Source organism: Palaemon carinicauda, chromosome 23 (genome assembly GCF_036898095.1).
Source record: "Palaemon carinicauda isolate YSFRI2023 chromosome 23, ASM3689809v2, whole genome shotgun sequence".
In the NCBI taxonomy this organism is placed as follows: Eukaryota; Metazoa; Arthropoda; class Malacostraca; order Decapoda; family Palaemonidae; genus Palaemon; species Palaemon carinicauda.
This window is the reverse complement of record NC_090747.1, coordinates 64,034,240-64,049,995: the sequence shown is the minus strand read 5'-3', so window position 1 is coordinate 64,049,995 and position 15,756 is coordinate 64,034,240. Positions and strand designations below refer to the sequence as shown.

General features: G+C 48.6%; 1 protein-coding gene across 1 annotated transcript in view; it reads right to left on the bottom strand.

The window, feature by feature from the left end:
* Vps8 (vacuolar protein sorting 8) overlaps positions 1 to 15,756 on the bottom strand; it is a 140,397-nt gene that overhangs the window by 82,275 nt on the left and 42,366 nt on the right. The window contains exons 12-13 of the mRNA XM_068346988.1: positions 10,641 to 11,260; positions 3,169 to 3,288 (exon numbers count right to left, since the gene is read on the bottom strand). Of these exons, the coding sequence (XP_068203089.1) occupies positions 3,169 to 3,288; positions 10,641 to 11,260 (740 nt within the window). The remainder of the gene's footprint in view (positions 1 to 3,168; positions 3,289 to 10,640; positions 11,261 to 15,756) is intronic.

The window sequence follows — 15,756 nt, the reverse complement described above, 5'->3', positions numbered from 1 at the left end:
TCCGGTCGCAGGTCGTGCCTCCTTAGACACTATCTCGACTGATAAAGGACGGAAGGAGTCTCCATAGGAAGTAACCCTATCCTCCATGGGGGGCAAAGGATGAATCCTTTTCCTTTTCCCCTTTGGCCTGGCCTGTGGCGTCTTGAACTGCGGGGGGCTACCCTGAGGTTCATGCCTAATCTCCTCCAGAGGTCTTTTGCGAGGGGATGACCGTCTCCCCTTGCCAGAAGGACCCGCCTGTGCGAGATCTTCCGAACTCCTCATAGGAAAGGAGGGAGGAGAGGACCCTGGGAAGAGAGGAGGCGATAAGGGAATCCTAGGTGTGTCACCTAAGGACTGGGAGCGGGGAACGACTCCTTTCATGGCTTGGCGCATTACATTGAATAAGGTGCTAAGCCACGGGGGGTCACGGGCTCCTGAGGAACTAAGGGGGAGGTCCTTAGGAAAGAACTGCTCCCTGGGTTTAGGAACCTGGGCAGGTTTCCTAACCCTATTGCCTGATGGAGGCTTCCCTACAGGCAAGATCGGCACAGGCCTACCCTTAGGGATAGGGTCTGGGCTCGGTCGCGCAGGTGACTGTTGTCTCTGTTGAGGCCTAAGGGGCTTGAGAGACTAATTGTGAGCGCCGAGATGGTCGTGCGCTCTTGCGCCGAACTGTTGGTAGGCAGAAGGGTGCTCGTGTGCACGCCCTTCCCAATTAGGCGCTCGTGGCGCGCATGAGGTTGTTCACGCACCTGGCGCCCAAAAGGTTGCTCGCGCGCATGGCGCGCAGTGTGTTGTTCGCGCGCATGGCGAGCAACAGGATGTTCGCGCGCATGGCGAGCAACAGGATGTTCGCGCGCATGGCGAGCAACAGGATGTTCGCGCGCATGGCGAGCAACAGGATGTTCGCGCGCATGGCGAGCAACAGGATGTTCGCGCGCATGGCGACCAACCGGATGTTTGTGCATATGGCAAGCAACAGGATGTTCGCACATATGGCACGCTATAGGATGAACCCGCGCACCATGTTCACCATTTTGTTTGCGCGCGCCAAGACAGTCGTGTGTGCTAAGTCGGTCGTGCACGCCGATTTGGTCGTGCGCGCCAATATGGCCGTGCGCACCAACATGGTCGTGCACGGGAGAGCTCTCAGGTTGGTTAGAGAACTCACTGCTATGCTCACCCAAAGGTTCACGATAGCTTGTGTTGTGTGAGAGCGCGAACGATCAACACAACGAGAGTTTGAAACCTCTATCATAAAAAGAATGACTCTGGTCACGAGAACCCGAAAGTTCAGCGTGAACTGTGTTGCGCGAACCCGAAGGATCAACGCAACGAGAAACCAAAGTTTTTCTGTCACGATACACCGAAGTGTTAGCGCGACTAAAGCTACGAGAGCCCAAGGGTTCAGCGTAACTCAGCTTACGAGACCCCGAAGGGTCAACATAACGAGGAAGCGAGGTTCCTTTGTCACAAGATCCCGAAGGATCAACGTGACTGACGGTACGAGAACCCGGATGTCAACGTTACCGTCATTACGAGAGCCCAAGGGTTCAGCGTAACAGAAACTCAAAGGTTTCAAGTGGCGAGAGCCCGAAGGTTCAGCGCGACGGAGACCCGTAGGACTCCTGCTGTCATGAGAACCCGCAGGATCAACATGACAAGAGCCTGAAGGCTCACGATTACGCCAGCCCAAAGGGTGATAGTCACGAGACACTGAAAGGTCAACGTGAGGCGAACCAGCAGGTTCAAAAAGACGTCTCCTCACAGCCCAAGGAGGAGAACATCCGGGGTGGAGAGGGGTTACCCACCAATCCACTCTACGAACCTCCAGAGAGGAACGCTCAACAGACTCTGCCCGAAGGGGAGACTGATTAAGGTCTACAGATAATTCCTCCGCAGGGGAGGAGAGTTCACCCGAAAGAGAACTACGCTTATAACAAGGTTCTCTTTCCGCCCCTGGAGGAGAACCTAAAGCGTAAGGAGATTGCCGATGCACAGAGGCAATCTTCTCTCGCGAATGAGAGATATGTTCCCCCGAGGGGGAAGCCCGCCTTGGAGAGAGCCCTGCCACCGCCCATGGTGGGTTAGCTAACTCCTCGCCGTCAGAACCAGACTCTCGGCCTGACCGACGGGCAATAGCGTCTGCGCCCAGAAGAGGAGAATCGACCTCCGCAGAGGAAGGGGATGACCGCCTTCTCTCTGCTCCCCTTTGGAGGAGTTTGAGGAGAACTTCCTTCGTAGGGGGACCATCAACGCCCAGCGATGGCCATAAAGACACAAGGTCTGGAAAAGAACAGGCACTCCTTGGGGGAAGAGAAGGAGCCGACTCACTAGGGGAGCCGCCACCTTTGTCTATCCCCCAGGGTTGACCTGGAGTCACAAGCCCTGCGCTACTGCTCGACCGTGCTCCAGAAGGGCCTGGTCGAGGATTAGCTTCGGGCAGAGATTTGGACATAGAGGAAGCAGAAGCCTGCGATTTCTTCGATTTCGAGGAAGACCCCAAAAGCAAAGATTCGCGTTTAGACTTCTTCTTCTTCTTACGCGCAAACCTCTCCCACTGGGAGGCAGGCCACTCTCTACACTCGGAACAGGTGTTGTCCCGCGAACACTGAGTTCCCCGGCAAGCCGGGCATAAAGGGTGTGGGTCCGTCTCCACGGACGACATGAAGGTGCCACAGTGGCGGCCTTCAATCCCTGGACATGTCCGCATAGCGGGACAATAACCAAACACACACCGATACACACAAAAGAAAAAGGAAATGTAATAAAGTCAAGGCAGTTTGTTTAATGGGAGAGAGAGACGGCACGTCCGCACTTTACCGAGCCAAAAGCAAAAGTGGTTACTCAACCGACAGGTGTGAGTGAGCGGGGTAGCTAGTCTATCCCAACCCCCTCCCGCTAACTAGCGGATAGGGTAATTATCCCTCACTAAAATTGTCTTCGCTGGTTTTCAGCGTTGCCAACCGAAAATAATACCCTATAAATAGCGAAGGTTTGTATCTGTGTCGGAACAATTATACAATATTGTTTTATTACCGTATTTCATTAGGAAAATTTGATACAATAAGTGAGATTTAACATTTAAGTTAGATTTGTGAATGTATCTCCAAATGGTTGCAAGTTCAATGTTTGTAACTTGAGGACCTTCTGTAGTTACTAACTCATATATTAAAAGCCACTGACCTGATCAAAGAGTTGTCTGTTAATGGCTATGGCTCCCTGTTGTCGAGACATCTGGCGCGCTATGAACGTGAACAGAGACCCTAATTGGGCCGGACCAAAACCCTGACCTTCCACCATGACCTACAGGAACAAAGATTTAGTGTTTAATCTTTCCTGTAAAATATGTTATTTTCATTAGTAAAATAAATTTTTGAATATACTTACCCGATAATCATGTAGCTGTCAACTCCGTTGCCCGACAGAATTCTACGGACGGGATACGCCAGCGATCGCTATACAAGAGGGGGGTGTACTCACCAGCGCCATCTGTGGCCAGGTACTGCAGTACTTCTTGTCAACACCACCTCAATTTTTCCTCGGTCCACTGGTTCTCTATGGGGAGGAAGGGTGGGTCAATTAAATCATGATTATCGGGTAAGTATATTCAAAAATTTATTTTACTAATGAAAATAACATTTTTCAATATTAATCTTACCCGATAATCATGTAGCTGATTCACACCCAGGGGGGTGGGTGAAAACCAGTGTACATGTTAATCAAGAAGCTAAGTATCCCGTATTTCATATTATCAGTTATTCAAAATAACAATGAAATTATAAGTACCTGGTAAGGAAGTCGACTTGAACCATTACTCTGCCTTTAATAAGTTCGTCTTCCTTACTGAGCGCAGCGTTCCTCTTAGGAGGCTGAACAACTCTAAGGTGCTGAAGTATAAAGGGCTGCAACCCATACTAAAGGACCTCTACACAACCTCTAACCTAGGCGCTTCTCAAGAAAGAATTGACCACCCGCCAAATCAACTAGGATGCGGAAGGCTTCTTAGCCTACCGTAACAACCCAAAAACAACAATAAAAGCATTCAAGAGAAAGGTTAAAAAAGGTTATGGGATTAAGGGAATGTAGTGGCTGAGCCCTCACCTACTACTGCACTCGCTGCTACGAATGGTCCCAGGGTGTAGCAGTTCTCGTAAAGAGACTGGACATCTTTGAGATAGAATGATGCAAACACTGACTTGCTCCTCCAATAGGTTGCATCCATAATACTCTGCAGAGAACGGTTCTGTTTGAAGGCCATCGAAGTAGCCACAGCTCTCACTTCGTGTGTCCTTACCTTCAGCAAAGCTTCATCCTTCATGTGAGAATGAGCTTCTCTAATCAGAAGCCTTATGTAATACGAAACTGCGTTCTTGGACATAGGCATCGAAGGTTTCTTAATGGCACACCATAAGGCCTCTGATTGTCCTCGTATAGGTTTTGACCTTTTAAGATAGTACTTTAGAGCTCTGACAGGGCAAAGAACTCTCTCTAGCTCGTTACCCACCATGTTGGAAAGGCTAGGAATTTCGAACGATCTAGGCCAAGGACGTGAAGGAAGTTCATTTTTTGCCAAAAACCCGAGCTGTAAGGAACATGTAGCTGTTTCGGATGTGAATCCTATGTTCCTGCTGAAGGCGTGAACCTCACTAACTCTTTTGGCTGTTGCAAGGCAGATGAGGAAAAGAGTTTTGAGAGTAAGGTCTTTGAAAGAGGCTGACTGGAGAGGTTCAAATCTAGGAGACATAAGGAACCTTAAGACTACGTCTAGATTCCAGCCTGGAGTGGACAAGCGACGTTCTTTAGAGGTCTCGAAAGACTTAAGGATGTCCTGTAGATCTTTGTTGGAGGAAAGATCCAAGCCTCTGTGGCGGAAAACTGTTGCCAACATACTTCTGTACCCTTTGATCGTAGGAGCCGAAAGAGATCTAACATTCCTAAGATGCAACAGGAAGTCAGCAACTTGGGTTACAGAGGTACTGGTAGAGGAAACTGCATTGGCTCTGCACCAGCTTCGGAAGACTTCCCACTTGGATTGATAGACTCTGCGAGTGGATATCCTCCTTGCTCTGGCAATCGCTCTGGCTGCCTCCTTCGAAAAGCCTCTAGCTCTAGAGAGTCTTTCGATAGTCTGAAGGCAGTCAGACGAAGAGCGTGGAGGCTTGGGTGTACCTTCTTTACGTGAGGCTGACGTAGAAGGTCCACTCTTAGAGGGAGAGTCCTGGGAACGTCGACCAGCCATTGCAGTACCTCTGTGAACCATTCTCTTGCAGGCCAAAGGGGAGCAACCAACGTCAGCCGTGTCCCTTCGTGAGAGACGAACTTCTGAATAACTCTGTTGATGATCTTGAACGGCGGGAATGCATATAGATCGAGGTGGGACCAATCCAGCAGAAAAGCATCCACGTGAACTGCTGCCGGGTCTGGGATTGGGGAACAGTACAATGGGAGCCTCTTGGTCATCGAGGTAGCGAACAGATCTATCGTTGGCTGACCCCACAAGGCCCAAAGCCTGTTGCACACGTTCTTGTGAAGGGTCCATTCTGTGGGGATGACTTGACCCTTCCTGCTGAGGCGATCTGCCGAGACATTCATATAGCCTTGAATGAATCTCGTTACCAGCGTGAGGTTTCGACTTCTTGACCAAATGAGGAGGTCCCTTGCTATCTCGTACAGCTTCCTCGAATGAGTCCCTCCCTGCTTGGAGATGTACGCCAAGGCTGTGGTGTTGTCGGAGTTCACCTCCACCACCTTGTTTAGCAGGAGGGACTTGAAGTTCATTAAGGCCAGATGTGCTGCCAACAACTCCTTGCAATTGATGTGAAGCGTTTCCTGTTCCTTGTTCCATGTTCCCGAGCATTCCTGTCCGTCCAAGGTCGCGCCCCAGCCCGAGTCTGATGCGTCCGAATAGAGATGAAGATTGGGGGTCTGAACAGCTAACGAGAGACCCTCCTTGAGAAGGATGTTGCTCTTCCACCACATGAGAGTAGTCTTCATCTCTTTGGTAACAGGAATAGAGACCGCTTCGAGCGTCATATTCTTGTCCCAGTGAGCTGCTAGATGGTATTGAAGGGGGCGGAGGTGGAGTCTCCCTAACTCGGTGAACAGGGCTAACGATGACAGGGTCCCTGTTAGACTCATCCACTGTCTCACCGAGCATCTGTTCCTCTTCAGCATGCTCAGGATGCACTCTAGGGCTTGGTTGATTCTTGGGGCCGACGGAAAAGCCCGAAAAGCTTGACTCCGAATCTCCATTCCCAGGTAAACGATGGTTTGGGAAGGAATAAGCTGGGACTTCTCTAAGTTGACCAAAAGACCCAGTTCCTTGGTCAAGTCCAAAGTCCATCTGAGACTCTCCAGACAGCGACGACTTGTGGGGGCTCTTAAAAGCCAGTCGTCTAAATAAAGAGAGGCTCTGATGTCCGCCAAGTGGAGGAATTTCGCAATATTCCTCATCAGTCGCGTAAACACCAGAGGTGCCGTGCTTAGGCCAAAACACAGGGCTTGGAATTGGTACACAACCTTTCCAAAAACGAATCTCAGAAAAGGTTGGGAGTCTGGATGAATGGGGACGTGAAAGTAGGCGTCTTTCAGATCCAACGAGACCATCCAGTCCTCCTGCCTGACCGCTGCTAGGACCGACTTCGTCGTCTCCATAGTGAACGTCTGCCTGGTGACATAAGCATTGAGCGCACTGACGTCCAGCACCGGTCTCCAACCTCCTGTCTTCTTGGCCACCAGGAAGAGACGGTTGTAAAAGCCCGGGGATTGATGATCCCGGACTATCACCACTGCCTCCTTCTGTAACAGGAGCGACACCTCTTGATGTAACGCTAGCCTCTTGTCCTTTTCCTTGTAGTTGGGAGAGAGGTTGATGGGAGAAGTGGTCAGAGGGGGATTGCGGCAGAATGGGATCCTGTAACCCTCCCTTAGCCACTTGACAGACTGGGCGTCTGCACCTCTTCTTTCCCAAGCTTGCCAGAAGGTCTTGAGTCTGGCTCCTACGGCTGTCTGGAGAGGAGGAGAGTCAATGTTTGCTTTTCGAAGACTTGGTACCTTTCTTGGACCTGCCCCTGTGACCGTCTGGGCGGGTACTTCCTCGGCTGGGGGCTCTGCCACGAAAGGGCGGAATAAATCTGGTAGCAGGAGTATCAGCCACTGGGGTGCGGTAAGTTCTTGGTACTGAAGGTGCAACCTTAGCCTTCCGTGCTGAAGAGGCCACGAGGTCATGCGTATCCTTCTGTATAAGAGCCGCAGACATTTCCTTGACAAGATCCTCAGGAAACAGGAACTTAGAAAGAGGAGCAAAAAGTAACTGTGACCTTTGGCAAGAGGTGATACCAGTGGAAAGGAAGGAGCAAAGTTGTTCCCTTTTCTTGAGGACTCCCGATACAAACATAGAGGCAAGTTCGCCGGAACCATCGCGAATTGCTTTGTCCATACAGGACATGATCAGCATGGCCGAGTCTTTGTCAGAAGGGGCAGTCTTCTTGCTCAAGGCCCCCAGGCACCAGTCGAGGAAATTAAAAATTTCAAAGGCGCGAAAGACTCCCTTTAAGAAGTGGTCCAGGTCAGAAAAGGTCCAGCAGACCTTAGAGCGTCTCATAGCCGACCTTCGTGGAGAGTCAACCAAACTTGAGAAGTCAGCCTGGGCAGAGGCAGGGACCCCCAAGCCTGGTTCCTCTCCCGTGGCATACCAGACGCCCGCCTTAGAAGCCAGCTTAGGAGGCGGAAACATAAAAGACGTCTTTCCCAGTTGCTGCTTGGACTGCAACCAATCCCCTAACATTCTCAAAGCTCTCTTTGATGATCTAGCGAAGACAAGCTTAGTGTAGGCAGACTTAACAGGTTGCATGCCTAGAGAGAACTCGGATGGAGGAGAACGAGGGGTAGCAGAAACAAAGTGTTCAGGGTATAACTCTCTGAACAGAGTAAGGACCTTGCGAAAGTCAATGGAGGGTGGCAATGACTTGGGTTCTTCCACATCAGATGAAGGATCATCCAGGTGAGCAGCTTCATCCTCAGAAACCTCATCACCTGAGTGTTGAGAAGCGAGAGGTAACGATAAAGCAGTATGCTGAATGGCTGAATCCTGAAGAACGGGTGCATGCGCACTAGCGGATTCATCCTCAAGACTCTGCTGAAGAGGATGAGGGCTGGTAATGACAAAGTCCTGAGGCTGGGATGAAGGAGGTTCTGCGGGGGTCTGAGGAGCAAGCGTGGTGAGAGGCGAATGCTGTAAAGCATGAGGCTCATGCTGCATAGTCTGCGGTTCAAGTTGACTAGGAAGCGGCTTAAGCTGAGAAGAATGTGGTTGCTGCATGCGTTGAGGTGGCTGTCTCATAGCATGAGGTTCCTGCCTCAAGAGTTGCGCTTGCCTCAAGGGTTGAGGTGGCTGCGCAGAGAGAGGCTCTTGTCCCACGAGTTGAGGTTCTAGCCTCAAGAGTTGAGGTGCTTGCCTCGAGAGTTGAGGTTCTCGCCTCGAGGAAAGTGGAGGCGGCTGCCGCAAGAGTTGAGGTTGCTGCCTCAAGGATGGTGGAGGTTGTCGCACCTCAAGAGGTTGCTGCCTCGAGGATGGTTGCAACGCATGAGGCTCCTGCCTCAAGGGTAGAGGAGGTTGCTGCAAAGCATAAGGCTCCTGCCCCAAGTGTTGAGGAGGTTGCCGCGTGGCAAGAGGCTCCTGCCTCAAGGAAAGTGGAGGTTGCTGCACAGCGCTGGTATCTGGCAACTCCCAATGCGGCAGCTCACGCATGGAGGTAGCTTGAGGAACCTCAACATCATACGTCTGGCAGGCTGGACTGCGCAGAGGTGGGGGAGCGCTCGCAGGAGGAGGTGTGATAACCTTCTCTGCCTGAAACTCCTGCATCAACACCGCAAGCTGCGACTGCATAGTCTGCAGCATAGCCAACTTGGGATCAACAGAAGTTGAGGTCTGTTGAGGCATAGCTTTAACAGAAGTTGAGGTCTGTTGAGGCATCGCTTTACCTCTCTTAGGAGGCGTGCAGCCATCCGATGACTGCGGCGAGTCCGAACTAGCCCAGTGGCTACACCCGGGCTGTTGGACTCGCGCGGTCTGGACCTTACGCTTAAGAGGCCTTGAGACCTGGGTCCAGCGTTTCCTCCCGGAAACATCTTCTGCAGACGAGGAAATTAAGGGCTCAATCGTCTGAGAGTGGAAGTGACGATCTCTATAAGATACGCCCGCAACCACTGAGGATACTACTGTGCGCCGATCAAGGCCTGCCGAACCCTTTTGCCCTTCGACATTGCTTCTCCCCTGGGCTTGGGAGCTTGCAAGAGGTCCCGGACTGGGAGGACGACTGGCACGCACAGAAGTATCCTCATGCGCAACACTGACACTGACACTAGGCACAGCACTGGCACTACCACTTCCCACTGCACTTTTCACTTTAAGTTCCTTGACATCTGCCAAGAGAAACTTGTGGTCACTCACTACCGACTCCACCTTATCACCTAAAGCCTGAATGGCACGTAAAACATCCGACATATCAGGCTGAGCACTAATAATAGGTTCGGGGGTAGCCACTACAGGGGGAGGAAAAGGTTGAGGATCATGGGGGGAGGAATAAAGCAAAGAGCGAGCCGAACTCCTCCTAACTCTCTCTCTCTCTAACTTAGTCGTATACTTGAGGAATTGAATAAAATCAAATTCCGAAAGCCCGGCACATTCCTCACATCGATCTTCCAACTGACAGGATTTTCCCCTACAGTCGGAACAAACGGTGTGAGGATCAACCGAGGCCTTCGGAAGACGCCTAATACAAGTCCTAACATTACATCGTCTTTGGGTAGGAGCTTGAGAATGGTCGGACATCTTGAATCAGAGAACAGTCAAGGGGGGATTCCAAATTAAAGCAAAGATCGTTATACCATTAATCAAAATCAATCCAAAAGCTATCTAAGCTAAGGGAAAAGCTTCCTGTATAGCGAAAGCTGAAATCTCAGAGCAATACTTCACCAAAACCGTGAACAAAGACTCCAAAATCATAAGCGTATCCATGTAGGTCTTGCCTGAAGCACGACAGAGGAAAAATTGAGGTGGTGTTGACAAGAAGTACTGCAGTACCTGGCCACAGATGGCGCTGGTGAGTACACCCCCCTCTTGTATAGCGATCGCTGGCGTATCCCGTCCGTAGAATTCTGTCGGGCAACGGAGTTGACAGCTACATGATTATCGGGTAAGATTAATATTGAAAAATGCAAACGCAAACTGTCAACATTAAACATTGGTTCCATTTCTAATAGCTTTTCATAGGATGTACAGAAGTCACATACAGTTGCACACAGGAGTCCCTGGTATACCTTGCTCGGAAGAAATGTACCCTCTCACACCCTTACTTCACAGCAAGTAACCAAACAGATAGTGGATAGTGTAGAGAGAGATGGCAGGGGAGGTGGGCGAGGATAAACGCAGGAACTCGACACGCAGTAAGGGTGTGGCTGGGTGCCCTTCCTCAGAGCGCGATGTAAAATGAATTCCTATGCCCAACTGTTCATTACACATCAATTACAAACACCTAAATTCACTTTTAATTATGAACACTGAAGAAGGTGACATATAAATTATAGATATCATAATACGAACACTATTTCTGGTAATAATCTTTCCGTGTTCTTAGAAATACAGTTAAATTTACCTGCAATAAAATATCAACCACACGCTGCCTTTGAATCATCCCCAGTTCGGAAGTAAACTCCGCCTCTTCAAAAGCCAGCGAGAGCACGTTCAAAAATTCTCTGGTATCGAAACGCAGTAACGTCCTTAAGAAAGGGTAACACTCTTCGTTAGGCTTGGAATTTTTCGTGTGCAACGAAGTCAGACACTTAAATGTTTCATGTTTAACCTGCTGCAAAATCGTCTCCTCGATATCGCCGCGAGGATAGGCACGGCCGGCCAAGCAACAAGAAATGTACACTAGAATCTTATTCCCTAACTTAACTAGATTGTCACTCAAAGTAACTCCACTGTCCATGGCATTACACAACACAGTACTAAGTTCCTCCAATGGAGTTATGAAGTCCTTTATCCCTCGAGTGTAGATGTAAAAGATGGCGTCGTACAACCCGTGAGTCCAGCACAGCTTCAAGGCCTGATGCAAATCGAGAGAGGTGACTTCCAAGTGGACTATGCATGCTTCCGCTGCCTCTAGTCTGCCGCTAGTCTCCTGGTGTGACAGGAGACACTGTGATATAATGGGTGATATGTCAGCCAGCTGATCACTTAGGATGTAGGGTTCGAGCGCTTCCAAGAAGATACCTGTAAATAAGTCGCAAATATGTTAAAATCTTCAAAATACTTATTCTAAAGAACATCATCTACTAAAGCATAATATACAGTTATAGTGTTTCTAAAAGTTTTCTCCTCATGGAACAATAAATTTCACATGAAATTACTCTCAATTTTACTGGTCAAGTTTAGAAAAAGGATAGACAAACGTAAGTTTACAAATACGACAAATTTTAAAAATAATTTGTATTTTTCCTAGCTATACAAACCCAAGTAATTTAAATGGGCTACTCCTAATGTCTATTTTCGACCACCAGACAATAAAACAAACAAACAGGGTTCATTTATGAAAAAAATAGTTTGATTAGCAACTCAACTGCTGGGTGTTACATCAACCCATTAAGATGTCTCCCCTCAACTCGTCTACAATCGCGACTTGCCCTTCTCCACACTGGATTACCCTTATAGTGCTTTGCGCTTTATTATCACCATGTGTTTATGTCTAGTGTCAGTAGTGTCATGCGGACCTGCCCCGGCCGGTAGGGTCACCCCTGTGGCACTTTCATGAGTCAAGAGTCGGGTCGAGGTTGATCCGCATCCTCTTTGGCCCTCATGCCATGGCAAACAGTGTTCTGTGGAATTTCCAGGCGAGTATTGTACAGAGTGGCCGTCCTCCCAGTGGGAGAGATATCGTTCCTGTCAAAAGAAACGAGTCAAGAGATATCGTAGGCTCTTTTCTTTTCTTTTCTTTGACAACCAATATTCCCATATAACCCATCCTGCTACTTCAAGTCAATGACCTTAGATGTCAGGATGCCAGAAAACCTCAAATCAATCAATCAATCATTTCTTGAGCCCTGTGAAGCTCTGGTTATGGAGGATGACGGCCATGATTTAATTATGCTTCAAAATTCTCAATGTGATATGTTGATTATACTTGACTTTTAAAGCTACTAACTCTAGTATGACACTTATAAGCACACACCATTAGTTCGAAGGGTATGGCTCTGAAGACATACTTTGTCTTTTGTAGCTTGAATCCTAGGTAGGAGGAGAGGGGGCGGCTGACTGGGAGGTGCCAGTAAGCATTTGCCAGGTCTATTGAATCTGTAACAGGGTCCTTATGTGTTGAAGGGTCAACATCCTGAACTTGTTGTTCTCGATGAATTTGTTGAGTGGCGACAAGTCCAAAATGACTCTGAGTTTGTCTGAGTCCTTCTTAGGAACACAAAACAGTCTTCCCTGGAATTTGATGGACTTTGTTTTCCTTATAACCTTTTTGCTCAAGAGTTCTAAGGTATATTCTTCCAGTAAAGGGGTGGAGTGTTGGAAGCAGTGAGGAAATGAAGGTGGAGACCTGTTCCATTTCAGTCCTAGTCCATTTTTTATTAGGCTGTGGGCCCAGAGATCAAAGGTCCAACGATCCCGAAAGTGTTGGAGCCTCCCTCCTACCTGTAGCATCTCATTGCTTGGGAGGTCCGGAGGGCTTGCCACTGTGACCGCGTCCACCCTTGCCTCGAGAAGGGTGTCGTGAGGAGCCCCGTTGAGAACCTCTTCCTTTTGGACGAAAGGTAGTTGTTTGCCTCTCAAATCCTGGGTTAAAAGCTGGTGACAGGGCAACCAGCTGTTGAGGCACCACTTGGAAGGTGGTCTGTGGATGAGCAACCACTTGGGGCATCGCGGTCATGGTGACTATGGGATGTTGCTGAGGAGGCCGAGAAGGTAGTCTAGGCTTCTTTGTCTTCCGTTTTGGTTGGGGACCCGCATCCGAGGAAGACTTCCTCTTTGAGGAGATGCCCCACTTTTGGAGAAGGTTCCTATTCTCTGTGGCAGCTTTCTCAACTATCTCTTTGACCGCTTCCTTGGGGAAGAGGTCTTTACCCCAGACGCTGGAAGAAATCAGCTTCCTGGGTTCGTGTTTCACCGTCGCGGCAACGAACACGAACTCCCTACAGGCTCTCCTAGCCTTAATGAAGGCGTACAGGTCCTCCACGATGGTGGCCATATGCATCTTGGCCAGGGTGCTGTTGTGGCCTGCACACATCTCTATGCAGTTCTGGAGGGACAGGGAGGCGGCTAGCCTCTCCTTCGTCTCTTGCTCCCTTCGCAAGAGAAAGTCCGACAGCTTAGGGAGGTTCTCGCTGATCTTGGAGCCCTGTAATAGTAGGGGAGGAAGGGTAACCTTGATAACGGCTCCCCTTCAATTTCGCCACTCTTCCCCCTCAAAGCGAAAACGCTATTCGGGGTGAAGATTGCCATGTGTCGTATCAAGATATATATCCCCTGATATTATGCGATATCCTTAAGAAAAATCTTGAGAATACTCGCGCCAGGAGTTAGAATTCTGGAGACCTATGGTCAATTCTCAGGGAGTATCACTGTAGCCAAATATCCCTTAGAAATCTGTCTATAGGAAGCTTTCATCAGGACGACATGGCCATCTCACCCAAAAATAGATTTTTCGCTTTGCTTCAAAATCCGTTTTTCATGTCCCTTAGCCTACCTGGACTCATTTTTTCTCTCTAACTCAAATGTCCAGCTCTGCTTTCTCTACCAAGCAGGAAAATGTCGTAGACTGACCATATATCACAAATTATTAGTAATTTGTATTTTTCCTAACATACTTACCGAGAACTACTTTCATAGGAGTTACCTGGAACCTCCTCTCAAACGACCAGAGTTTTGCGTAGTTTACCCTACTCCCGTTTTCTGTAATGGTAGGCCTAGGCGGAAGGATACGTGCCCTGAGGGCAATGCCGAGGCAGGCCACATGTGAGCTTGGGTCGCGACCTTCAGTAAGTTCTCTGGTCGCGTCGTGATATCATCTCGACACTCCTCACATCTCAGTGCGACCCTTCCAGTGCTCAAACCCCCTCTCCACCCACATTAGGACCAAGGAGAGCCAGGCAAAGGCTGCTGATGACTCAGCAGGTAGACCTATAGGCTCCCCCAAACCCCGCATCCTTATCTCACAATAAAGGTGAGGTTGCAGCGACCAAAGAAACATGGATTTTCATTATAAAATTAAATTTTATTGCATATTTCCCGAACAATTATACAGCTGTAGGTTCCCTACGAATGGCAGACTATAGATTCAAAACTACCGCGGTGGCGCCGCCATCGCTGATGTAGGTGACGTCATCTCCCTCCACTCAAGGGAGCTATAGGTACAACTGTCCGGGTAAAATCAATTCGTTCTGCCCAACCATCCACCAGTGGGAAGGAGGGAAGGCTTTAACTAATAATTGTTCGGTAAGTATGCAATAAAATTTCATTTTACTATACCATTTTAAACAAAAACTAGTCCTCCAAAATCGGGTAAAATACCGATCTCGACAGGCAGGGCTAAAATTAATCAAAACACGTTCCGATTCCCCGTTAAAAAATAAAAAAACCATGAATTCACGCATGAAAGGCTACCGACCGAAGCCGTTAACTAACACTGCCCAAATAGCCTAAATAAAAGATAAAATCATGCTAAAACATTGAATTAGATGTCCATAACACAAAAATAAGACTACAATTAGTATAAGGAACTAATAGAAAGTCTTACAAAACAAAGAGATCCCGAGGAAGCGACACCAAAAGACCGCATACACACCCGTAGGGAGCGTCAACAAAGCGGCTGAGATAAAACCCAACAAGGTTATTGAATGAACGTGTGTCGCTACCTAGAAATCCCAAACAGACAAATATAATACCGTACTCAATTTGGGAGCATGGATCTCCAAAACGCCTGACATCTTCAAATCACAAAATAACACAGAGCTACGAAAAACACGTCCGAACGTTCACGGGTGCTAACAAGGAATGATGGGAGATGGTTAGGTAGTGGTGGTGGTGGGGGGGGCAGTAGATATAGTGAACGACACCTCGTAGTAACGGGGGATTTTGAGGAGGGAGAAGTCTAATTGGAAAGGGATCTCTGGTAGTGGTATCACTCGCCCCAGTTTTAATACCGACGCCCTTTAGGGGTGAGCGAGCTGGATATATTCCTAGCATTCCATGCAACATTTTACTCTGGTATATTTAGCAGTATTTATACCTTTGAAATGGTGCTTTAAGGAGCATTTCACAGAGCGACACAGGTTCCTCGCCCAGAAATAGATTTTTCCTTCGTCAAAATCGCTTTTTATTGCAGTGTCTTACCGAACAATTATACAGCTGATTACTGATTGCAAGGATGGGGGGCTGTGGATGTAAGCCTTACTTCAACAATCGCAAACGATTCTTGAAAATAAAGTATATCCAAAAGCACTGTTAGTGCCTGTTGTACCTTATCTTGTAAGAGAGCTACTGCAGGAGAATACTGTCTCTGGTCAGTGCTAATCTTACATAGTAGAAGGCTTGGAATATGACCAATGGGTGCCTCTACATGGAGTGGAAGATCCTCGTAGTCATGGTGTTCACCGCTGACTGAACGAAGATACAAGAAAATGTCGCCCTTGCCCTGGGCTAAGACCAGAAATAACCAACATGAAATAACTGTCACCTACACCGAAATAAAAACCTTTACTCACCAAAAC